This window comes from Coturnix japonica, unplaced genomic scaffold (assembly GCF_054131305.1).
Source record: "Coturnix japonica strain WE unplaced genomic scaffold, WE-NBRP24 Scf046, whole genome shotgun sequence".
Lineage (NCBI taxonomy): Eukaryota > Metazoa > Chordata > Aves > Galliformes > Phasianidae > Coturnix > Coturnix japonica.
The window spans coordinates 1,310,025-1,337,042 of NW_028188949.1; the positions used below are offsets into that span (position 1 = coordinate 1,310,025).

The window sequence follows — 27,018 nt, forward strand, 5'->3', positions numbered from 1 at the left end:
ATTCATAACTTGTTAAAGATGTTCCCTCCTTCCCCTCTTCACTGTTTTTTCTCTAATCTCTGCCACTGTCCAGTATTTACAGTCATAAAACCTATTTGTTTCCCATTGCTTAGGGAGATGACGCTTCTAGAGAGAGAAAAAAGATGAGACCTAATGATTTGTAAGAGTGTATTTAGTCAGATCCTCTTGGGGTATGAGTCTAATTTGTACAGTGACAACTTCAGTGTAAGTAACCAGAGCAGTTACACTACTTGCCTCTGTTGCCTCTGTAAAATAGAAGCTATTTTAGAATAGATCCTGTAGAACAAATGCTATCATTGAATTCATGATTGACTGTATGGGAACCTGAATGAGGTGATACTGTAATACTAAGAGCTGTCCTTCTGAAAAACAGTCTCCCAACACCTGCGCTTTGTACACTCAGCAATGAAACTTCCTCCTTTTTTCCACCAGGGCCTGCAGCTGGGAACTCAAGAGCTGGAGGAGATGGGAAGCAAGTTTTGCCTTGCTCTGCTCATTCTGCACCTCAAATCCTTGCCCTGCAGCAAGAAGGTGATGGCTCAGGCAGCGCTACTCCTAGATCTGGAGGAAGAGATAACAATAACAGACCGGGCACAAAGGTCAGTGACAGTTTCCTTACAAATTTCATTTTCCTCTCAAAATATTACTTGAGCATATGGATGGCACTGTCTCAGTGAATTCATCAACAGGAAACTGAAGTTTCAGGTGATACTCTGTCCACCTCAGATCTCCTCTGTGGAGTCAATCTCCTACAGGGAAGATGTTCTCTAGGTGAAGGACTTTGATGGTATGATTTAGAAACAGTATGCCTGATTCTGCAAGGATTCGCACAGTCATTCCTCTTTTCCTCACAGCATTGTATCCTACAGACATATGAAGCATAGGTTTGTGATTTTTGGTGCGTGTGATGAAGTCATTATCCAAACAACCATATGGGAGGTGTTTTTTCCTAATTGCAAAATTCATTTCTTAGCTTCCTGTGTTCAATGGGATGTATGCAAGTGAGGTTGCCTCATATGTGGGGAATTTGGCCTGGGTAAAGGTCAGAATATGGGATGCTTCAGCTGTGATGAAGCAGAAATGTATGTGCTCTTTCTAAACCATGCTATTCCTAGTTCTACATGCAAGCACTTACTCTTGCAATATTGTTTTTCCAAGACAAATGGAGGAAAAAATAACTGAGTGATGTGATATGATTTGAAGTTCCCAGTGGGTTTGTTATCAAAGAGTGCTTCCAGCTTCATCAATGAAAAGCCAATTTTTTCTGTGGCAGAAATGCCCCCATAATTTACAGCAAACTTCCAGTCTTCCCCCTGCAGGAATACTTAACTGACATTCGCACCACCTGTTCCTCATGCCTGAAACCATTCTTACAAGCTTGTTCGTGGTTTTTAATGTTTATGGGGAACAATGAAAAAAAGAGAACTAAAATATAGAGACATTCCTTTTGTATAGCTGTGCTCACTTTTACATATGAACACATAAATGAAGCAATTAACATGTATCCTAAATGGTTTCAGTACTGGGGACAGCCATCCGAGAAATCGTTGGTGTCTCATTAGAGAGAGCTACTGAAGCCTGGCCAGGTGGATGAATTTGAGATATAAATCAGATTTTCCAATTCTGAATTAGAGCTGGAGGAGTTTTTGCATGAAAGTAACTTCAGGGAAGGAAAATATTGAACTCTGACTTGTCCCAGACACTGAAAATAAGTTGGTCATACCAACTCCATGAGCACTTTCTCTCATTTGTGCGGTTTTCCATTACCTTTTTCTTTGGTTGGTTTCATGTTAGTGAGCATTCATTTCATTTTTCCTGATGTTGTGTGGGCGATGAACCTTTACCAATATAGCAGCTCTCTAATGACAAATACTTTTAAAGAAGTTAAGAATTAAAGAAAAATCCCTTACCTTGTACAGCTCCCATGCCATTCCATATCTGTTTGTGGTGGTCAAAAGCAAAGCGCTCTGTCCCTTCAAGGTTCTGTGTCATCTGGGGATGGGATGTCACTGCTGAAGGCAGTGTGATGGTTACTTGTTCATTTTCACTCCAGTGGGTGGAATTGCAGATTTATGGAGTTCTGATGGGTTAGGTGCAATTAGTTGGCATTTGTAGTACAAGTAAACATTACATTGTTTGCTCCTGTCTAAAGATTTGCCATATTACAGGAGCTTTTTGCAAAAGATCAGGAAAAGGGAGATGTGGGGACCAAGGGGCTTGGCTTGTAAGTGTATTCTATTTTATGATAAATAATTCATTGAAAAGGATTGTGCAGCTTATTGATTCTGATTCAGAAAATTAATATTTTGCTTCTGGGTTTCTTTGAGTCTCGCCAAGAGAACTGCATAATTTGATTTTAGAGGGAATAAGAGGCCTAAAGCAACCAAAGGAAGAATGCAGAATAAAGAGAGCACACTGCTATGGGCAGGAGAGCAGCTGTATCCAGGCCTCTCCCCCAGCTCAGACTTTGAAATAAAATAATGCATAGACTATGAAATAAAAAACTGATTATCCATCAGAACTGGAGGTTGCAGTGTGGGGTTCCACTCGGTCTAATCTTACTCTGTAAAGATGAAATCCAGTCTTTCTCCATTTAGGTAGCACAGGGAGCTCAGCAGAGTCTTTCTGCTTACTGGTGGTGTGTCACTACATCAATGGTAATTATAGTCTACTTTTGCCAAGACTAGAGCTGTCTTTCATGGTTTAAGGAGCAGGAAGTGTTTATAGCTTAGAACCAGTGCTGTTGTCTTCTGTAGTTACCACAAAAAACACTTGAACACTTTCTATGCTTTCCTCTTGTGAGGATGGAAATAACCCAAATTATTTTTGTACCTTTGCCAAAGCAGAGTTGAACTCGGGGCCTGCAGGTGCTACACAGGAGCGACCTAAATGGTTACACTGTGGGATGTCTTTCTTGTGTGCTTTACACTGTGAGCAGAGGTGGTTTAAACACCTTGCAGGCAATCCCTTTTCCAGACCTCTGTACTGTGTAATGAATAGTGGGTGTTTAAGTGGGAGCCAATGGGTCTGACTGCAGCTTAAGTTTGTTTTTGGTAGAGCGTGTTGCAGAAGACTGTCTTGACTGACTTTCTCACCTAGAGAAAGATACACATATGGATGTTTCCTATCAGAGCAGGATTAACAGTGTCAGAAGAAAACGATGACTGTCACTCGACCTTGATGAAAATACGATCTTTATTTAGTTGATAAGGTTCTATTTTGCAGAAAACATGCTGAAATTGCTCTGACCACTCCAGCTGTGATCAGTGAGATTAATTGCACAGTGCTTATGTTCAATACATCTATCTAATTTTCTAAATGTGCATTTCTGAGTGCCCGTCTCTATAGTACTCCGGGTGACAGGTCAAGCCATGGAAAGAGAAGTTAATCCAGTACTGGACAGATCTGACTTCCAGGTGATATGTCTCATGGCAAAGGTACATAGATCACAAGCCAGAGGTCTTTTATGTTACGAAACTCCTACGGTTCATGTTCTGCGTTTGTGTCTTTTTTTTTGTCATGGTGTCTGGTGTGCGTGGCATTGACTTGGCATCTCAGCATCTCCCTCCAACAGCGAACATTTTCACCTGTCAACGTTTATAACTGGATGTGTCTTTTAATTTTCCTCTTAGAGCTCTCTCTGCTCAGGGCATTTTGCAGCCTTACTTTTCCGCTACTGCTGTGAGGAGGATGAAGGAGCAGGCTGGACACTGGCTACTTCTCTAGAATAAACTATTTGCTCTGTCAGAGTCAGTGAGCGGTAGATCGAAGCAAGGTAATAGCTACTGGGGAGATGACTGGTCTAATGGAGGCATCTTGTGTGAATGGGGGATTTCTCCCACCTGATTTCATAGTGTTCAGTGTACAGTCTCCAGTGAGCCGAAGAAAGGTGTGCTAAACCTTTAGTGGTCCTAACAAAATGTATTTTGGAACACAGGCAAGAATTCCTTCTTGACCTCAGTCTAGCACATACAGTATATGAAGTCATTCAGGAGCATTAACTGTGTAGTAAGTTCCCAGCAGAGGCAGGGTAACAAAGTAGCTATATCTGAAAATAAGCAAAAAGGGAGTTGAATTTTTGTCTCTGGGGCTACATTACTAATAGAACAGTAGAGTATTTCCCCCAGAACCTGGAAATCCTTGGAGAACATGAAATTCACATAACAACTCTTCATCTCTGGTTCTCTAAGGGCAGCTGTCTTAAAGACCAACAGGTAACTACTGAGATTATTGCCATGAGATGCAGTGAGATCATAGGATTCTGGATTACCTGAAAGTGCTTGACTGTGTGGAAATAGTTTAACTCTGAAATCTCTACAGTACACTGCAAGTTCCTTACTCAGATATTCTCTCTCCACAAAAACCTCCTATTTACTTCCTACTCAATGCTCTACTCAATGCTGTACCTTTCTAAAACTGGGGAAAGTCTAGTAAGGGGACTTTTGTTTTAGCTCTGTTTAAATGGTATGTAAATGATGTGCTAGCAGAGTCCTGGAACCAGTACTCCAAAGGTTGTTGGTACCTAATATATTGCTTCCCATGATTATTAGTTGAAGACAAAAACAAGTGATTCTTTAAATGTTTCCAAAAAGAATATCATCCAGAGAACATCCTGCAAACTTCAGAAGCATAGATGCATCTGGGGATGGAACAAACTCTTGATCATCCTAATACAATTCTCATAACTGCCTGTCTAGTGGTTAAATTGTTCAAGGTATCAGCCAGCTTTTAGTTAGCATCCTGTGCCCCTGGGGCATTTCTCCTTAACTCTCACACTTGTTTAGGTGCCGTCACCCTCATATTGCACAAGACCTACTAAAGAACTTAGTAGTTTGTGGGTTTTTCTTTTCAGAAACTTTTTATAGGTGTTTTTCTGCATCAAAAGGCTATTCCTCTACCAGCAGGCCAGTTTTAAGGACCATTCTGCCAAGTCAAATGTCAAATATGTGGAGGGTTAACTGCATTTTGCAGCCATCTTCTGAAAAACAAGGTAATGTATCAGTTGATTGTAGAGGCATTTTACTCTCTTATCTCACAAAGATACAGTGCTGTAGATGTTGGCCTCACAACTCTGCTTTTGCTCAAGAAGAGCCACTAATTCTTGTATTTCCAGCCATGTCTTGCAGTCAGTTCAGGCATTCGGAAGCTGTCTTCTGGGAAAACAAAATGACAGCATGTACTTCAGACATCATGTTTTTTGATAATAAGTTTCATGCCTCATTTGCTATGAAACAATTGGGTTTTAAGTCAGTGCTGCCCAGGTAACTTCACATTTTTCATGACCACAAAGAGGATGAGAAGTGACTGCTCACTAAGAGCAGGTTTCAGAAAGCATTACCTTGTTAAGGGTGTTTTCCCCTTTTTCCTCATGTTTTGAACGGATGGCACTTCTGTTCATTCTCTTTTTGCATTTGTGCCTTTGAGTGTTTTGCAAACACTGCAGCAGTTGTAGCCCTTTGTTTGGGAGGTGTTTCTTACATACTGAGGCAGACCCTTGCAAAGTCATTAAGTGTTTTCTGCTGACTCAGATATTATTCATCTCTTGTGTTTCTTTATCATTTCTTATGTTTCTTGAACAGAGATAAATTTCTCTCCTCCCCAGATGGTAAATATACCTTACTGTGATATTAATCAGAAGCAGAATGTTTAATCACTACCATGGCCCTTTGTCCAGGTGCAATCTATTCATCTTCCATACAGTGAGCAGTTAAAATGGTCAGTGAGTGGATGGCAAATCCAATAATATACAAGAAGGATTTGTAGATCATTTGGAACTGTGCTTGCTCTTCTCCTATACTTCATTGATGCACCATCACAATCCTAGATAGTATTGAACTGTTGGATTTCCCATCTCTTCTCTGTAATGCATCCTCGCCTGATTATGGCTGTGCAAGCAATTCTGCTCATCTTTTAAGCTATGTGGCCAAAATGCCATTCAGATCAAAATAGAGTGAAGCAGACCCAAAGGTGGGAAGTTCAAAGAGCAAAAGAACAAAGAAGGAACGAGGCGTGTTGGTTTCAATTCATGCATCTTTAACACATATTTAAACAGCAGAATTACGACATGATAGTTCTGTGCAGTGATGGCAAATGGCTCCCTTGCTTCCTGGTTTGTGTCTTCCTCTGCTTACAGGTGAATGTGGGTTTCATTTGTTGTTACAGTTTTTTGTTTGTTCGTTTAAATTATATGAACTGGAACTAATTTTGGCTGAAGTGTTTGAGTGCAAGACAGTGCTTCACCCTCCCAAATGCCCCATCTCCTCATGGTTCCAACAGGCTGAGTACCTGATCCACTGGGGCAGTCTGTACGGTTGGACTCTGGGGAGTCCTCTGACACATGCATGGAGATGAAAGGGCTCTTTCATCATTTTGTGAATCTAATTCCCTGGAAAACATCAGCAGGAATCATCTGGTAGTTTTGATTCAGATTTCTGTTTGATTGAACGTTCATTTTTCTTTAAGTAAAGATTTGGAACATTTTTAACCTTGATCATCTGTAGACATTAAATATCTTGGGGCAGCTTTCAGAAGGAGAGGTTATTTATTGATTCCATTTTTTAGCTTGGTCACAGGTTATGTAGCTGTTAGAGGAATTTGAAGTTTCTACTGCTTTGTGAACATCTATGAATGTGATATTCCTGTGTTTGGATGCCTGAGCAAAAAGGGCATGGTGATGGTGATAGCTTATTAGGTAAATCCAAGTTTCGTGTTTGCCATACTGTGTCATGTTAGTGGTGTAGAACATGGAGCAAAAGGAGCTGCTAATGTATTTCATATAACTCTTCAAGGGCACCGCCTAACTTTTAACAGTAAAGGAGTGTGTCAGCTATGAGAGCAGCTGCAGAGTTCTGGGGTAGACTCACATTACTGTAAGGAGTCAGAATCACTTTATGACTACCAGGAGGTATTGCTTAAATACATATATACTCTACAGTGCTCTTTCATACAGATGCTGCAAAAGGGGAGTATCTTCTTTCTGTCCAGGGTCTGACGTAAAACCTTGATGTGCCTGCTCATGAGAGGAAACACCTCCAACTTTGGATTTAGATCTATTACTGGATTCAGATTTTACTCTCAGTACATATATATTGATAATTGTGTTTTGTAAATAAGAACATGAACTTTCTTCCATCCCTCCCTCCCTTCATCCTTCTCATCCAGCACTCTTCAGCGTCTCTCCTTTGTTAGTGTGAGAATACAAGCCCAATGAATTCTGTGGAGGTTCAGCCGAGCAATGCAGTCTATAATTAATGTATTTGGTATTCAGAAGGCTTTTATGTAGCTGTGCACAGGTGAGCCACTGTAATTCAGCAACTTTTCATTAACACTTTCTGGAGCTGTCCCTGTTTTCTTCCTATTGATTTTTATTATTATTATGAAATAACCTTGGGAGCCACACAGATCTTGTTGACTGTTACCAAATACCAGTCCAAGCCTATCTCAGGCTGGGAACAATTATTCATGCTTACTTCAGAGGTAATTCATTTATCATTTAATAGCTAATAATAGCAATTTAAACAGCAGTAGGAAGGGATGAGATGAAAAGAGCAAATGGCAGAAAAAGGAATCACAGAAGGACTGCATGCTATCATATCGAAGGTTATTCAAATTACTGTACACGTACAGATCTGACTGGAGTACCGATAATGAACTTGTATATATCCAGCAGAACAAATGGGCTCTGCATTGCCCTTTCTGTGAGGCACATTGCTACTGCCTGGTATTAGACATTTTCGTATTGATTAGGAGCATCTGTATTTCTGTGGTACAGTCCTTTTCCCTTAAAATCGTACTTGAAATGTGGAAGTCATTGGGTCCCTTCACATGCTGGGATAAAAATTTACTTCTAAAGCAATCAACATTAATTTATGAAGTTATGAAATATCTCCCAAAAGACTGGATTATGAGGGATATGCACTTCCGTCTGAGGTGATCTTTATAGACCAGGATAGTGCTGACACTGGAACGGGATAGAGTCTTTCCTAGAAGTCACAAAGGATAATGAGAGGATTGATATGTTTAGACTTACAGTCATTTTGAATGCAGCCAGATGCGACAATTTTTGGTTGACCATGGATCAGGTGTTTAAGAGGCAGTGTTAGGACACTCCATATAACATTATTGCAGAGCTAGGTGGTGAAGGCTTTACCACACATCAGTCCTGCACAGCATTGATGGCGGCAGGGTTACGTGTGCTGCTACTGTTTAAAACATTAGTGTTTAAAATGGATGTCTTCTGTCGTGGGCAAAATATGATAGAAGGAGCTGCATCCTCAGTGAAACCATCAGTGGGATCCACGTTTTCCTCAGGTCAGAATTTTATATGTATTTAAGTTTCTCAGGCAATAAGAGCAAAGGAAAGCATTGTGGTTCTGATACAGTGATGCTCATCAGCACACTGTGTCCCCATCTCTCTGTTCTTTCTCTGCAGAGGGAACACATGAGATTTGTGCTTTCGAGGCAAACAGCTTATTGCAGGTTTTGGTCTGATGCCCAGCCTGCAAATGAGAGTCTGACCAGGCCACTTGTACTGTGGTGACAGTATACAGCTGCTATCTAGGAGCATATCAAAAATCTTAGCAAGACAAATGAGAGACTGAACAGTTATAGGGATAGAAAAAGACAGATAAATTCATAATTAAAGCTGTCGAGTTGCAGTAAAAGGAACATTTAACTTGGAACGAAAGTGGGTGGGCGAACAAAGTGTCGTATTTGGAGGTGAAAGTTGGCACTTGAACAGCATTTTTAAAGTACTCCAAAGCCACCTCCACTGACATCTCAGCTCTATTGTATATTCTGTCAGAGGCTCTGGCTGTGCAGTGTATTGTGGCTGTGACTCATGCGCAGCCCCTGCTGCTTGCTGCCATATGAGATATTAGAGAGACAGACATGGCAGGAGTATTGTGTGAGACTGAGGTAAATACGTGCAGGTTGGTGTTTTTAGACCCAGCACACACATGTAACTGGACATACATGCATAGAGGCATAAACATGTAAGCCAGCTGCTGTAGCCTGTGGCGATTCATTATATCGTCTCAGAAACAGTGGGGGTTTATTAAGATGTATAAGCTAAATGAGATATTAGCAGGAAGAATTTGTGAGAATTTGGCTGGAGCTGGGCCTGCAAAGATGTGATGATAAGATCATGTGATGTTAATACTTCATACGGATCTTCACAGAGGGTTGGAACTTGATGATCCTTGAGGTCCCTTTCAACCTGAGTATGGTTCTGTGAATACTTAACATCTGAAGAACACACACACACAAAAATAAAGCCTAAAATCTCAAATCCAATTCCCATGAATACTGGGGGAGTTCACTCACAAGATGAAGACCTGTGCCATTTTGGCCACGGCCAGTCTGTAGATAACAGTAGTTCAGGCTGAGCAAAGACAACATGCCAAGCACTGGCCACCACCAGAGCAGGAAGGAGAAGCAGGGTCTGTACACTGTAAGAGGATAGAAGAAAAAACAGCTGTTTCCAGCTATTAGAGCGTGTTCTTTCCATGTTTCTCCCCTGATGCAGTCGGAGTCCCTTGCTGAATATGTCTCTCAATCCTGCATCCATTTCTTCTTGGTAAAACTTGTGTTTTTCGGATGGATGTGAAGCTAATTTCTGGAAGGATGAGTTTCATTTTTAAAGTAACAGAAGCAGGCTTTGTGTGGTTACGCTTTCAAGTACATCCTTAACCATTTAAAAGTGCATTACCAGCAGTGTTATTTATGGTATCTTATTACCTGTTAAACTATAATGGCTTCCTATTAAGCATTAACAATTAGTTACTACCTTAAATCCCTCTTTCAAAAAAGAGTTAGAGGAATTGGAGCTTGGAGGGAGAGTAAGCAATGGAAGAAACTAAATTCAAGAAGAGCTATCAGGGCAGTATCATTAGAAATAAGGAATAAAGGGAGGAATAGAAAGCATCTATTCCTGTCTATTCTGTCTATTCCTGTGTAATCTGTTTGTTCTGTCTGGGCTGCTCAACAAGTTTTTACATTACACTGTGTACTTCAGAATTGTTTCTGAAGATGCCATTCTACAGTATCTTCCATAAAGCATCAGCATCTCATTAAAAGATAAAAGTCCAAGGTATTCAAATAGCAAGCAAACTCCCAGTATCAAACAACAAAACAGTGTTTGATCTCCTTTGAACTGCAGGGGGCAGCCAAGAATTTGGGTATTGCTACCTGGATTTGTCTTGTCAGGCTTTCCATCGCATTAATACTTATTTTTCATTGTAACACACAACCTGTATTTTCATCTGTGAAGATGTGAATCATGAGACAGGATCCATTGTACGATGTTCAGCCAGTCAGGAGTCCTTCCTGACAGTGCCCAGCATTAGAGATTTCAGAGAGATGCAAGAAATTGCCATCGTGGACAATTACAAACTATTCCCACCATATGGGGGAATGCCTTTCTATCTTCAGACAGTTATTTATTTATACTTGGAAATGTGAGAAATTATAGCCTTTCCAAGTAATTATAATAACAATAATCCTTTCTAATGAAATGTTCCAATGTTCTTATTTTCTGTACGAGTGGTTAATGCTTTTTGAGTCTATCAGTTGAGTTTCATAGATCAGCTGTGTGTTGCTCAGAAAATGTTTCCTCTCTTCAGCTGCGCTTTCACCTTTGCAAATGCATTTTTGTCCTCTGCTGTAAGAGAGAATAATTGGGAGTGCCCAAATTGCCAGTTATTTTGTAAACAATGATTGTCTCTCTTGTGCATCTGGTCACGAAAGACACTCATATTTTTTAGCCTTCCTATTGCTCTAATGACTTTAATCACCTTCTCTGGAACCGTCCTTATTTATCTACTCAGACATACAATCTGATTTTTGGGTGGTCCAGTATGGACTCAGTAATCTCTATGGGTCCCTTCCAAATTGGGTTGTTCTGTGATTCTATGTGTTATCCTTTAACATGTAGGAAGACAGGAATTCAGGATGGCTTCGATAGAGAAAGCAGAGCATTTCTTGAAATAAGTTTTGTAATATTTTCCATCCTGTTGTCTGTAGGCCTTGCAGTTTATTGTTTTCAGGAAGGATGGAGGTTCCTGGATTAATCAGCCTTATCATCACCTGATTTGATGAATGTGTTGGAGAAACCATTTTATCTTTAAGTAATAATCTTGGAAGATTGCTGGCCACAAAGAGGGGTTGTGAAGGAAACCAGAGTCTCTCAGGTGGGAATGCATGCCCGTAAGAAATGATGTCACTTTTTATATTTAGATCTTTTAGATTTCAGCATTATGTCTGACTTGAAGACGGTTCTCACCTAATTAGTCCAGAAAGGATGAAATGGAAAAGAGAGAGTTGAGTGGATGAGGATGTCATGCTGGCAGCTTGTGGGCAGCACAGGAGCAGTGAATAAGATAGAGGGTCCCCATAAGAAGCTGGGACCTAAGATCCCTCCCTGCTTTCATGGAAGTGAAAAACTGCCTTAATTTCAAGAATTTTCTGTATATACATATATATATATATTATTTTTTCATGGAGATACAAAGAATGGATTAGGCTGAAAAATTAGTTGGGTCCTTTGACAATATGTCTGAGATGTCTTTGCCATTTTCAAGGAGCAGATTGGATACATAAGATGCAGAAGCAAAGCTTGTGTTCACTTTTCTCTCTCTCTCTCTTTAAAATCATACCCAGGTTCTTTTTGTGCAAATGTACTACTCAGGATCAAAGCCTCTGCTCCAAGTGGAGGAAGTCCCTGGAGAGCAAGGCCGGAAAGCTAAGCCTCTAATACTGCTGCTGCTGGCCATACACCAGGTACTGCTTGGGAAATCTAGTCATGCATGACCCAGCACCTGGAGATAGAGAGAAACTGGGAGCAGTGTACTCAGCATCCCTGCATAACTTCTGATCTTTGTTCTCTTTGCTAGCTCATGTCCTTCTTTTGGTCGTGGTCCATCAGGAGTTTATTCCCAGCAGTGTCAGATATCTGAAAGACTCTTCTGTAATGCAGCATCCACCGATTCCTTAGGCTTCTCAGAAGTGTAGTTTCTGTCATATGGACTGGGGTTTATCAGAAAGTGGATAATGGATAGGCTCACTACAGGTCTCTGCTTATTTTGGTGTATTTTTCCTCATTTCTGGCATTTCCATCTCCTTACTGAGTGGCTCTAAGTTAACGGCTGTTGGGGAAGGATCAATAGAAAGATGCTCTCTGCAACATCTGAGATTATTTCCCCTGCAGGTATGACAGGAACAGCCTTGCAAGCAGGATACTTCTTTGCCTTGTGGTGCTTTCCTGCCTCTCTTGTGAGGTGCTGGGTTTGCATGCTAAGAAAGCCACAGTTAGCACAGCTTAAACAAGATGACTCTCAAGAAGCAGTGTCCTTGATCCCTCATTAAAAATGTCCTTGACACGTTGTGCCATCAGAAGGAAGGTTTGCGATGCTGATCACCGGCAGCGTTTCTTCTCCTATGGATGTTATACAGCCTCAGAACATTTTGTTTAATTCATGGGAGAAGGAAGCTCTTTGGGTTTTGCTTCTCTTTACTTTTCTTTTTCTTTTTTTAATGCTTCCCTGAAGGCTGCATGAGAGCTATGGGGGTAGGAACGCAATTGCGGGAAGGTAACCTTTCCCATCCCTCAGCCTCTCAAGAGATGCATGCAACAGCAAGATACATGTAAATCCATCAGAGCTGATAGTGTGGTTTAATGCTAACAGATGTAAAGCATTAAAGGAAATAAACAGCCTGGCCCTGAATGGGATCCAGAGGTATAAAGCTGCAGCCTTGTGCTCACTCCCCGTGTTATTCCAGGTAGTTATTAGTCGTTTAGCTTAACTAAGAAAATGTCAGCCTTACTGCTGCTTTCTGTCATGTCTGTACGCTGCTAACAGTAATGCAGGTTGATTTTGGTTTGTTGTTCTTTTATTAGTTTAAACAGCAGATTATGTTCGTTTTTCAGCAAAGAGGACTTCATTCTAAGACTTAGATGCTGAAAGAGTAACTGTTACCTCAGCAGACAGGTAAACAGGCCAAATTTCCTTCTATTTCCCAAGAGTGCTGGAGGCAGAGGTAGACAGAGAAGTCTGTGCATTCTCCAGTTAAGATCTTCTCTTCCACACCAGTAAAATATCTTTGGAAATATATGAGGGAGCCTTGGAACTTCAGGAATAACAAAACCCAGATCCCTGCTATGTTTCCCTCAACAGATTTTATCTTTTTGGTGTTTGGGCTTGGCTATTTATCTGATCCTTTACATCCGAATGACATTCCTATGCAGTGTGTAGCCTTGCTGTTCTTTCCTCTCTGTTAGATGTGTGGTTGATGTAACTGGGCAGAATTTTCAATTAATCGACAGCCTTTATTCCACCTTTTCTTACAGTAGTGGCATGATGTGCCTGCAGAATTTCCCTACTTCCTTCCACCTTACGTTGCTAGAAATCACTTGGCTCAGAAAATAAAAGCATGGAGCCATTTACCCTTGTTTAGTCCCCTACTGATGGGTCAGAAGTGGAGATTAATAGGGTAGGAAGTGTGTTTCTACTCTGCAGTCAGTAAAGGAAATTCACTGGAACTAAATTAATCATGAAACGGACACAAAGAGGAGAATAGATTAGCAGGGAATTAACTCATTAATTAGATTCATGCCGAAGTTCAGAAGAGGCTTTCCTTCAAGATAACAGCCGAGTTCAAAGATCAGCAAGGGCTGATCATGAGAGGCAGGCACACCGTTTTCCTTCTGAACTCTGTCAGGCTTTACCTTAGCCCAACATCTGGCTGGTTATTATAGGATATCAGACATATGGCTGGCAGGAATTCAGCAGCTGGCAAAGCCTAACCACTTAGTGCCCAGCGATGGAGGCTATTATCAGCCCTTTCAGCTCCCTGGGCTCTGGATCCTGGTGTTGGCGTGAATGCAGGAGCTCTCTCTGTTGTGCCACTTGGCTATTTTTAGAGCTCCATCACAAGTCCTTGTGTGAGCAGCAACAGCTTGTTGGAGAATGGGTTTATTTCCAGCGTTAGGGTGAGCAGAAACCAATACAAGCTTAAGATAGGTAAAGTGCTAAAGCACTTCATTGTGGTAGGGTAGAATAGGTAAATCATTGCATGTTTCTAAGGAGATGGGGTTTGGTTGCCGTCTTCTTACTGTTCTAATGGGACACTTCTCTACAGGGAAACTTATGAGAGAAGCAAAGAACTGTCTCTGCAGTTACTTCTGTGCTGCACAAAGCCCCTGCCAGCTCCCTTCAGGCTCTGTATGACCCCTTGCTGCTCACATGCCAGAAGGCCCCATTACTGAGTAGTGCATTGTAATAAATGCCACGCTGTTGCACGATGGAGCTGGTGAGAAGCATGGAGAGACTGATTTCTAACACACTCTTAATGAACTAACAAACCAGTGCTAAACACCGAGAGCAGATCCATGTGAGAAGGGCCCCCTGCCTTCTGACTTAAGCTTTCCCTCCCTTTGCTTTTGCTGCCTCACAGCATGGATGCAATCAAACCATATTCAGGAACATCTGAGCTGTGTATTTGCCACTTAGGACTTTCTGGGTAGTGAAGTTTCCACATTGTTTATTTAGAGTTAAGTGTTCTGCTGGGTCTCTTATCACTTTCAGTAAATAACAACTGTCCTCTAAATTCTTCAGGCTGATTACTGAGACTGACAATCTGTGTGTTTTGAGTTGCTGAGCTGTATTAATCTCTAATATACCCTGGTCTGTGGATGGAAAGGGTAATGTATTGAGGATGTCACAAGAGGTATAAGCCAAAGGACTTGGTCTTCTTGGGAATGTGAAGTGCTTTGGTTGTGACATGAATAAATCTCCCAGCAGTAGCAGTGCTATTTCTGTTGGGAATAAAGATGTAAGAGGAGTCTGTCTTTTAATCCAACTTGTTAGAGATTTTATAGCACCAGAGCTAATTCATTTCTAGAAAAGAGATTGCAGACGTTATTTTTACCTGCCTGTAGTTTGCCCTGATATAGTTTATTCCACTTGCTTAATGGTGGAGTTGATAAGAATCCCAACCCCAAAAGAAAAATCGTACTGCAATTATAAGTTAAATAAGGTATCATACTGGGGAGTGGAGATGAGGGTGGAAGAGAAGGCATAGTTTATGGCTGTAATCTGTTCTTTGTATTGTAGAGTCTAACCTTCCTATCAGTATGAGACCTGGAAACGTGTCTATTGAAACCCTACTGAATGACACCTACCTGCAGCCTTTGCTAAAATGCAGGTAGGAAAGTGAAAGGAGATATCAGGTCCATGGACTATATAAAATGCAATCCAGAATTTATGCTGAGATAATTCAGTCCTCTGTAATCCATACCAGACTGATGAAATATTGACTTGTACTGTGAATGTGACCCAAGGCAACTGAAGACTTTACTGTGCTTTGGATCAGAACAGTTAAGAATGCAGAGTGCACATTCAGTCAACAAAACATTCCATCTTTGTGCTTTTAATACAGCAAAATGCTTTCCTGCTTCTTTTGTTTCCTTCCTTCAGTCACAACAAAGGAGTGTTATAAGTGGCCCCAGAGAAACAAAGCCTGGAATAGAAAAGGGATTTAGAGAGAAGAGATCAGATGAAATTGGTAAGAGAAAGAATTCCCAATACGATGTTCCCAGCTCAGCCTTCTGAAGGGAAGCCCTGTGCTCCTGATCTGTTATGATTCACTTGGCAGCTCTGCCCAGATGGCCTCTCCCCTTCATCTATACCTCTATAAACTAAGACCCAGCGATAACAGCCCTGCCAAACCTGGTTGCTGCTGATAAAATGTACACAGCTTTCAGTAATCTATTTGTTCCTAACGGCTCATCAATGAAAGCTCATTCTAATTCTGTTCATTTTGATCTTCTCTGGAGTTTCTGTGAGGAGGAGTGAGGTTGCAAGGAGTGACCTGTAATCCTCCTAGGTTTAACAGTACCATAGGCAAGTTTTATTCAAGCTTTCATTTTATACTGCCTGATTCCATTGGTGCATATTGATACAGGATTATACTTTCTCATCTTTTTGTTTTCTGACCTTACAGTGATTTGGTTTTAAATACTGCTGTGTCCAATAGCGATTGATTTTCCAGTCTTGGGTATCTTACCAACACATCTCATTCCCAATCAAAGTTGTCCTGTGCTGTTCTAGCAGAAGTGTCCTCTAAATGTCCTGTTACTCCTTTGCCTTTTCTCTGCCAGTTAATGTTGGAATTATTGTTCCTACATATTAGTTGTGGTTGCATAAAATTAATGAAGCTAATGGCTGGCGGTGACCTCCACCAGCCATCTTTTTTCTTCAACTTAGCTGCATCATTTCTGATAGGTTAGTCTAAGTTTTCTGTAGAGATCTCTAATATTGGGATTACCAGACTCTGTAAGTAATCTGTTCCAGCTCATACAACTCTCATGTTTAGAACTGTCTGTCTGTCTTAAGTCCTATCTTGCCATAGGAAGTCCTTGCCATATATATTCTTTGTCTTACCTAGACTAGCCATAGGAAGAAGCTTATTTGCTTTTCAGTGATGTCCTCTGGACCTTTTTCAGTTGTGCCAAGTCTCCCTGTGAATTGCTTCCTGAGTCTGGAAACAGAATTCTAACAGAGAGATTAACAGTGCAGAGAGAACAGATTAATTTGTGTGTCCTGCCAGCGTACAGGTTTTTTTTAATACCCAGCCAGAATTGTATCTGCACTTTGGTACATGAGTGGCTGGCTCACATGCAGCTTGCAGTCTTCAGCAGTGCAGAATGTTGTCGTTTTCCAGTAGAAATGCTACCTTGTCATTGCTCCTCGTTCATGTGTCTGTAGCATTGATTATTCCTGCCTGACTGTAGTAGCTTGTAGTTGACCCTATTGAATTGCAGTTGTTTACTTCAGGCTGCTTTTCCAGTTTGTCAAAATGATTTTGAATTCCAATGCAAACTTGTCTTACATTGGTTTCATCCACAAATCAAATTAACATACTTTCTATTTCATCTAAATCTTTAATAAAAATATTGGATTGTACCAATTCTGTGACCAGGTCCTGCAGAAGATCATTTAGAACAGCTATGCATTTTGACAGCGAGACTGAGAGCTACTTTCAGAGTACTTTTTCTAAGCAATTTTTATAAGAGCTGCTCTGAAAGTAAAGCCTCCTATTTTATTATGTTGGTTGAGGATGTCAGAGGCAGATGTTGGTGGTATGGCAGTAGAGTTTGAACCTTCCCACCAGGATCCCCTTCTGTTTTGTTGCTGTGTGATAAGTGGCAGCAGAGGCAAAATAGCGTCTGTCATGGAAGTGCACATGAAGCAAAGGAATGGAACTGAATTTCTCTGTGCAGAAAAAATGGCATCCATTGACGTTTGCTGGACATGTACAGTGACCAATCAGTGGATGTGAGTACAGTGAGGCAGTGAATGGTACATTTCAGCACTGGTGACAGTGATGTGAAAGACAAGCTGTGTTCCAGATGGCCATGCAGATTTTTTAAGTGCGACCTGCAGGCTCTTGTTCACTGCTGGTGAAAATGCATAGCTAATGCTAGCATCTGAGTTGAGAAATAGTGTTTAGTAGCTGAGAATTTACTCTATCAAGCAGTGTTATTGTGCTCTTTGTATCTACTGTGATGTCCGTGGAAATAAATAGGAGGCATTATTTTTGGAGCAACCTACAGATGTTCATCCTTCTATAGCTCATCTAAACCATGCTGCTTATCTGGCCTGAGAATTTAGTAAAGTTTTGGAAACTCTCTTGGCATCTCGTCCACTCTGTGTTGCTCTGACACCTTCTCACAGGGGTAAATTAGAATCATTAATAGTAATTTGTTCCTGACAAAGGTGTGTTGAATGATACCTATCTCTTCTAAGTTGTTCTAAACTGTTTCTTTCTTCTGAGGACCTGGAGTTAAGCTGACAGGTCTATCATTTTTCATCATCTCCCCCCCTTTTTTTTTTCCTCTCTTCAAAAGAAGTCTGTACATTGTATCAGTTATCTGGTTCATCACCAGGCTTTCCTAAGTTCTAAAAACATAATCGTTAACAGCTTTGAGATTGATTGAGTCAGTCCCTTAGAAATGCAGTAGGAATATAGCAGATTCAGCTCATTCGGAGAGATCTAAGCTATGTATCTTCTCTACCCTATTACTTTTGTATTCTAGGCCTTTTTTTTTTTTTTTTACTTCTTTGTTAGTTCTTAACAACCTTAATTCATCACAGTTGACCTTTTTATGAAAACTGATGCAAAATCTCTCCTCACAACCTTATCAATAGGATTTGCTTCTCTGATGAGGAGCAAACTAGGACTTATTATGCAGCTTTTTGCTACTAATAAATTGAAAGAATTGCATCCTTTTCTGTGTGATATTTTTGCCAGACTCGTCTCACTTTGTGCCTTCATTTCTCCACCTTTATTCCTAGTTGTTCTTTCTGTACATTTGTACTCATTCATATTAATCTATTTAAATCTTTTTCTGCGTATTGATGACTGCGTTTACAGTCATCAAAGAGCTTGTGATATGATCGGGTTGGTCTCCTAACCCTTTGGATATATTTATTTGTAGTAACAGAATTAGTGTTTATATTCTTTATATATATATATTGACAGTTCTTAAGTCTCTTAGAAGAAAATTCTTAAGGATTCTTATTCATAAGCCCACCCACCCCAATCTCCATTGAGTTGTGTGGAAGATTTTCATAAGGCCTTGCCCACTTGAACTTATGTTTTTGCATAAGTTTTGATGGAGCTCTTCCGTGGCATCACTTTTACTGGGGCCAAAATGGTTCTGAAATGTGTGTTGTCTTTCTCTTCCGACATTGCTTACAAGGAAAATACAAACTTGTTCTTTAATGCTAGCAAACTGCATGTCCTGTGCTGGGTTGACAGGGTCTTTAGAAGTAAGAAAAGCTGTTCGCTACCAGGGTTCACTGCTTCTAAAGGAAACAGAGTTCCTGCTAAGAGTCAGCTTTACGTGGAAATCATGCTTGTAGTCAAGCACATTACGACCACATTATTCTATCAAAATGTAGCTCAAACAAAAATTACGAATTTCATCACAGTTACGAAATGACAAGCAAAATCTTTTCTCATTTTTATCTAAAGACCTTGGCTTTATCTCTCAGCCTGCAAGTTCTGTTTCCCAAAGCATCATTTTCCTTTGAAGGTATTGACAGTAGATTTTGATCGAATGAAGGTATTAAAAGTAGATTGGAGATAAATTCCAGGTTGAAGCCTTCATTCATCCCATCCCTACTGAAGCTGCTGACCTGAGCCCACCAGACACCTCAGGCACCAGCCTGGACTCAATGTCTCTGCAGTGCAGCCCAGCCCAAGCACAGCCCGAGTGCCCCGACAGCAGCACCACCATGCAGGCTCAGGTCAGCATCACCGAGGAGAAGCTGAGCATCTCGCAGGGGGGCACAGAATCAGGACACGAGTCCCAGGCTCCGGGCAACAGCACAGGCTCTGAGCAGCTCTCATGATTACAAGAGAGGATGAGTCCCATCTTTCCTCCAGACCTCACACCCCCTCCTTTCTCCTATTGAATAAAGGCACGCTCGTGCTCAATCAACGCCTTGACTGAATTCCGAGTTTTCATTCGCAGAGATTGGGATGAGTGCAAGAAACATCAAGGCAGCTCAGCTTACAACACTCTGGCTGTGGGGTTTGTGCGGCCGAGCTCTGGGTGTGTTCCCATTTTGCCTGACTTTGGGATGCCTGCAGCGAGAGCTCTGCTGCCGTTGTGTATGGCAGCAAATAGTCTCTAGCATCCTGGATGCTGCTCATGAAAACCCCAAGCTTCCCGGCTGTAGCTCTGTGATGCTTTTCAGGGCCTTTTGATGCTCTTTGTTGCCGTGGCTGCTCCCTAACACCTCTGTCCTCCCGCCGTGTCCATTCCTGGCTCTCACCTGTGAGCTGTCCCTGCAGATCATCTCCAGCCCTGCCATCATCGCGCTGTGACAGGAGGAGCTCACCCTGACCAACATCAGGCAGTGCTGCCTGCCTCTCTCACTCTCTAGACCAAGTGTAACTACGCTGTCGTGGAGACAAATGCTTTCTGTCACATCCTCCATCCCCGCAGACATTTACCGGTAGGCGGCTCTTGCAGAAGAAGATTCAAGCAGCAGAACCTTTTGCTCAGCTACAGCACACAAATGCTACAAAAGCAGGAACAACCCGCAAGCTCTGGGTCTGTTTGTCTTGCACAGGCATGCACTAACTGCGTTTGATGGTACCCCCCATCCTTGATTTCCTTCCCTGCTCCTTGTCTGATGGCGCTGCTGAGCCAGGAACAAGCTGCCCAGTGTGGCAGAGCATGGTGCAGAGCTGTGCTGGGACCTCCTCCCCTTCATCTGCTGCAGATCAGTGCCCCACACGTGCCATTGGGATGCTCTGGCACGGGATGTGCCTCCAACCCAAAGCTCCTTCCCACCTCCCAAGGAAAAACAAAGCAACCCAAGCATCTCCAGCAAAGCTGCCCAGCAGACAGCAGGGAATGCAAACAGCTTCTGGCTGCTCCCCTGCACTCCTGTCCTAAGTAATAGACCCCATGAGGACTGGCTGGGAAATCAGTGCATGACACATGTGAGTGTGCACAGGATTGTGCAAAGCAGTGGGGTTCCACGAGTTTGTGTGTGTGTGTATCTCTGCTGTTATGAAAGCATGGGAAGACTGCCTTACTGAGTCCCAGATAATTACTTATCCTCAAATGATTTTTCCTGGCCAAATTTAAAGCCTCTTACAGGTAATCGAGACCAACAGGCTGTTGTTGCACAATCAACAGGCACAATCTAGATGAATAGCTGAGGAAAATAAAGCATCATGCCAAGGGTACTAGATAAGTGAGCAGCTTGAGATCTGCACATTTATGTGATGCTCATGGTCTTAGACAATATTTGCCTAGAGAGGTCACATAGAATGAAAGTAAAATAGAAGAAGTGCAATTGGTCTCAGTTCACACAGCTGGCTGGTTTGTCTCAGGCTAATCCTGAACTGCCTCAAGCGACTGCTTTGGGGCTCTACAGAACAGCAACTTCAGAGATCTCTTTCTATTACTAAGTGTTTGAAAGAGCAATTTGCTCTGTTAATTATCCATCATTTCTGTGCAGTCTGTTTTGTCAGACTTGTCTTTAGCTTCCAAGTTGTATGTGAAGAATTGTTTCCGTTGTAATGCACAATGTACTAAAAATTGAGAGATGAAAATGTGAAGAGTTTTTCCAGCTTTGATTTCATGTCTGGAATTTTGGAACCCACTACTTGCAGTTGTTAATCTGTCCAAACTGGTCTGGTTTGGAATGCCCTCATCCTTCTTGAATCGCTGTTAAAGGCGGAGCAATTCCTACAAGTGCCATGGCCCCACTGTTGTTCTAATTCTTGTTTCTTTGTTTTCCACACACTGCTTTTCAAGCCTCCTTTTTCTTTACAGTCAAAGTGAGAATTGCACTGTGAGGTGTCTGAACCTTGTTGTGCCTCTACATAAAGAGAACAGCAGCAAAGCCTGACAGGTGACTGTGCTGACAGCTCTCGTAGCCAGTAACACGTAACTGTGCTAAATCCCTTGTGACTGCTTTGATTTCATTTTTGCCAGTGAAATCCTTGTAAAAGGAACTGCAGCAGTGTGATGAGCTAAGGTGAAGATGCTGGTTTTAGTAGTGCTCTAAGCTGAGTGGAAGGGCAATTGAATGAGGGTTATATGCTTTCTCTGGGACGATAAGGCTCTTTTTCCTGAGGGAAAGAGCCAGCTTTTCATGGGCTATATGTGGGCTTTGGCAAGGGCAGACAATCCAGTCTGTCAGGAAGCCATTTGAGGTGCTTCAGGTTTGTAAGCTTGTCTTTTTGTTTCTCAGGTGGATATTTGGAGCATGGGTGTACTGCTGTATGCTCTGCTGTGTGGGTTTTCCCTTTGGATGATGACAATATGATGGCACTCTACAGGAGGATACCAGAGGGTATCAGTGGTGCTAGAATACACTGAGAAGGGAAATAGCTGAGCTTGACAAGAGGCCTTGCTTTTCGGATGGCAGAACATGCTGAGCTGTGGGTAGAAAGGCCTGTCTGCTGAATATTGTCCCTGTTTTTGCTGCTTTGTCTACCAGTATTTTGTGGATTTGGTTCTACGCTTGGATGGCCTATGTGGCACTGTAGCCTGATTCTATACCATGATAGCATATAGAATTTAAGGAGAAGTATTTTCCTGCCAATGGGCTGGATTTTTTTGTATCTGGTTCTTCAACTGGCTGCTCCCTATACTATCTGTAGTAAAAATATAGACACATCATTTGATTTCCCTGAAATGAATGTTCCTAAATGCCAGCTCTTCTCATGTCTACAAAGGTCAAAGTTCTGCATTTGCTATTAGAATTTCCTCTTCCAGAATCAGGAGGTAATGTAGGACCCCACAGATTGACTTCAGAATTCAACAGTTAGTTCTGTTTCCTTTCGGAGTGCATAACAACCTGAGCACATGAATTGAATGACGTGGCTTGTTAGTCTGGTACAAACTCTGCTGTACACTGAAACTTGGTCCATTTGTAAGCAGGACTTTGTCCATCTCTGCAGGACAGCAGAAAACCCTTTGTGCTAATCATGATGCCAAGAAGCAGAATGCGGCAAATGGCAGATGATCCAACTGCTTCAGGTGTTCATTGCCTTAAAACTGTGAATAGTTTTGGACTGAGAGTTTGTAAGCAGAACGGAGCTCTTAAAGCTGTCAGAGATTATTTCTGCACTGTTCAATTCTATCTGCCTGACATACACAGGATCTCAGAACTGCATTGCTTGAATTGGTGGAAATTGTTGAAGTGAACTGGGATGAGCAAGTTTTAGAACTTAGTCAGAGTGCTATAAAAAATGGATAATCTCATGAGTATTATAGTACAGGATTGCTATTTCTGCACTGAATTTGTTTTTATTTTACATGGCTGTGATCTGAAAGTTGCTTGAAACGCAGGCACCTAGGCACTGTTGTGTAACTGAATTTCACACGATAGGTCCTGAAATATCCTGGAATCTAAAACTCTGACTTGTTTTAAGTCTGCTGCTTGAGTCTAATCAGGGTCATAGTGTCTGTGTGCAGTGTTTCTTTCCCTGTAATGCTCCACATCATTTCATTTTGGGAATATTGAAGGAAATGGACTATGTGCCATAACTGTTGTTAGAACAAAGTATGTCTGGTGTGATCTTATGCATAGGTTCTGTAACTGCTCTTCACAGCTCAGGTGTTTGACCTTCCTTTTGGTGAAGTGATGAAATACTGCTGGTTTCTATTTGTGCTTCTAGGCACCTTGAAGCTCTTAGGAATAGAACAATTGTCTCCAGTTCTTTTCAATGATATCAGTAACAACTCGAGTGCTGCTGCCCACTAGGTAGACCCAAAGAAGCAGATTACAGTGAAACAACACACGAGCTGGACCTGCACGAGGATCACTTTCAAGACAGTGGCTCTGTTGCTTGAAGCCTATTTGCTTCTTCCTGCCGCCACTCTATTACCAAGTATCAACAACCTTTCATGATTCAACTTGCAAACGTTTGACACTAACCCTTGTGTTTCTATGCCTTCCTAGGTGATTCGAGCCCTTGTCAACCCCAAAGATCCAAACCAAGTAGTGATGTGCAGTGTGTTTCCATCAATGGAGAGTTCTTATTAAGCACGAATTGCTGCAATTCGGATGACAGCCTTCCACATGGTAACAGTGATGGACACAAGGGGCTCATCCACGTTCATGCTCTCATATCTCCTGGCTCTGCTGAAGCTCCTGACCTGAGCCTGCCAGACACAGCAGTCACCTGCCTGGATTGTGACCCAGTGCCTTTGCAGTGCTGCCCATCCCAAGCACAGCCCGAGTGTCTCAGCAGCAGCACCACCATGCAGGAGCAGGTCAGCACCAGTGAGGTGAAGCTGAGCATCTTAGATGGGGACTTAGAGTCAGGCTGCCAGTCCCAGGCACCAGGCAGCAGCACAAGCTCTGAGCCACTCTCATCTTGACAAGAGGAGTCCCATCTTCACCCCTGACCTCTCAAGCCCTCCTGTCTTTTATTGAATAAAGTCACTCATGCTCAATTATCGCCTTGACTGCATTCTGAGTATTCATTCACAGTGATTGCGATGAATGCAACAAACAGCAAGGCAGCTCAGCTTGCAACACTCTGGCTGTGGGGTTCGTGCAGGCAGAGCTCTGGGTTCCCATTTTGCCTGGCTTTGGGATGTCTGCAGCAAGATCTCTACCATTTTGTATGGGAGCAAATAATCTCTAGCATCCAGGTTGCTGCTCATGATAATCCCAGTCTTCCTGGCTGTCACTTTGTGATACCTTTCAAAGCCTTTTGATACTCTTTGATGCCTTGGCTGCTCCCTAACACCTCTGTCCTCCTGCCATGTTGACTCATGTCTCCCACTTTTAAGCTGGCTTTGCAGATCATCTCCAGCCCTGTCATCATCACGCTGCAGCAGGAGGTGCTCACCTGGCCCAGTGTCTGGCAGTGCTGCTTGTTCTGCAGATGAGCAGCTGCCTCCTCATCTCTTCAGCTACAGTAGTTTTTCTCAGGGCAGTTAGATGCAGTCGTGCTCCTCTGGATTTGGTGTGAAATCCATGCTGCATGGCAGCAGTCAGTGCAATACAAAGGTGTTCTGTGTGCCACAGCATTTCTCCAGGGGCTGCCAAAGGTAGAAGCACAACACAGCACCATCCTTCTGACAGTAATGTCTGTGAGTGTTAGACATGTGAGCACTGCATCATCCCCAGCGTGTCAGTGCTTTTCCACACCAACCTGACTCTCACACTCTGCACTGAATGTAACTCTGCTCTTGTGGAGACAAATGCTTTCTGTCACATCCTCCATCCCTGCAACCATTTGCCGGTAGGCAGCTCTTGCAGAAGAATCAAGCAGCAGAACCTTTTGCTCACCCTACAGCATGCAAATGCTATGAAAGCAGAAATAACCTGGCGTGCTCTGGGTCTGCAAGGCTGCACAGATGGGAGAGGTAGATTGTGTTTTTGCAGTGGAAGTTTCCAGTATTTTCAGTACATAGTGTAGGCCCTAACTGAATGTATAACCCTCTTGTAAAACAGCTGTATAAGTAGTTTTTCCACCAAGAAAGTTGCTGAACAGAGTTAAGTTCAGACTGGGGGCATTCTGACATGGGGAGAATTGAGACAAGCACAAGATAAATACACAGGGTGGGTAGAGCCCAGCACAGGACAGAATGAATGTACTGACTTTTGGAAACATTGCCCTTCTCTGTCCGCAGAAAAGTACAAGGCAGACCTAAAAACAAGAGGTTGGTAATTGACCTTATATGGAAATGAAACCTAGCAACAGTCTGGAGGAGTCTGTGAGCCTGAGATGCTCAACCAATGAGAGCCATGAGAGCATCACCTGCATTGGGTTTAGGGCATAGAACAGAATTGATTTCACTGACTGGTGTGCAGTTTCTCCCTTGCCAACAGGGGATGTGCGCGCAGTATTGCAATAATGAATAAGCACTGCTGCTATCGCTGCCATCTTTGCCTAACTAGAAATCTTTGACTTTGAGAGTTTCTGACACAAGGGGAGAGGGTAAGAAAGTAAAGAGGCACAGAAAACTAAGGAAAACTGCTCTTCTTTATCTTATCTATAAAAATTGATACGATGCTGTTGTGCATTTTTTAATTTATTTTTAACTTTTTGCCAATGTCAGTTAGATTGTTTTAAAATATCCACACACCAAAATCTGACTACCAAGCAAATGTAATGAAAATGAAATGAAGGTGAGGTAGCGGAAAGCACAAGGCCATATTATATTAGGCTTCAGCAAATTTACAGGCACTCACTGCACAAAGAGGTAGATCTGAGTTGCACATTATATGATTCCCACAAAGATTAATGAAATCTGAAGCTTTCAATATATTTTTTTTATTCTTTTTTCATTTCATTTTTAAACACCTGACCCAGACCCCAACCCTCACAGGAGCTGTAAAGATAACAGCATTAACCAGCAATGTAACTCTAATCCTAACCCTTACCCTGATTCTAAAATCGTCTCTAACTCCAAATGTAACAACAAAAATGATGCTAGAAGTTTGTAGCAAAAGGAACCTTTAACCTGATCATAATCCAAAAAACAATCATTAAGGTAACAATAATCTTTACCTTAAAAGTAATATTAATCAGAGCCCAGATGATGCCTGCATCCAATCAGAAGCATGCTTTGCATTATTTAAGAGTTGTATTTTTTCCAATGAACTCTCTCTATTATCACGTTTATAAAGTAACAGAGTCTGTTCTTTTTCTCCTGACACTATGCCTTACTCCTGACATCCCCTGGAAATGACCCAGATAGGGCACCATCAAAGTAATGCTAATAGTAATGTCAATCCTAAGGGTATCTCTAGCCTCAGTGTTAATGGGACGCTAACAACAATCCCAACAGCCTTAAACATTCTGGTGGTGTGACAGAGGTGCTGCCTTGCACATGCTGGGCAGTCCCATTGCCTGTTAAATGCAGGCGGCAGCGTAGAAACATGATGCCCGTGGTCAGAATGCCCTGTGGCAGATCCTGGCACCGGAGAACTGACCGGAGAACCATGAGAGAACTGACAACAAATCACTCGACATCAGAACCGACCCAGTGGTTATTTACAAGCCTTGGGTGACCCAGACAGGATCTCAGAGTGGTGAATGTAGGTACAGAAGTTGTTACTACTCTGTTTTCTTCTAAAAGCTGCTCAGCTGCTTTGCGTTTCAGACCATCCCTGGCTTCACTGTGTGCATCTGTCCAATTGATACCAGGTGTTTCTTCATCTCGGAAGTTGAGGGGGGCGGGGGAGAGTGGAAACAGAAATCAATTCAATTACTCATTTATTTATTGACAGACATTCACGTTTGCTACGTTTGGAGAAGTTTTTATTTGTTTGCTGTGGTTTGTTTTTTTCTTTTTTTCTTTTTTTTTTTCCCCCTTCCCTCCTCTTCCATCTTTGTGTTCTTCCCCTATAATCAAAAGAGAACGGATCCCCAGGGTCTGTCCCGCAGACGTTCTTTCCGTGGTCTCTGCTGCCACCTGCTGGCCAATACACGGAACTGCCACTG

At 42.1% G+C, this 27,018-nt stretch overlaps 1 protein-coding gene across 2 annotated transcripts in view; it reads left to right on the forward strand.

The window, feature by feature from the left end:
* The window catches only part of LOC146752343 (cytosolic carboxypeptidase 4-like), a 203,820-nt gene extending 179,725 nt beyond the window's left edge, over positions 1 to 24,095 (forward strand). Inside the window, exons 2-3 of one of the 2 annotated variants that reach the window (XM_085531961.1) lie at positions 454 to 620; positions 23,517 to 24,095. In XM_085531961.1, the coding sequence (XP_085388087.1) occupies positions 454 to 620; positions 23,517 to 23,520 (171 nt within the window). In that variant the 3' untranslated portion in view covers positions 23,521 to 24,095. The remainder of the gene's footprint in view (positions 1 to 453; positions 621 to 23,516) is intronic. The other variant, XM_085531960.1, reaches the window with a different exon arrangement.
* The last annotated feature ends 2,923 nt before the right edge of the window (positions 24,096 to 27,018 follow it).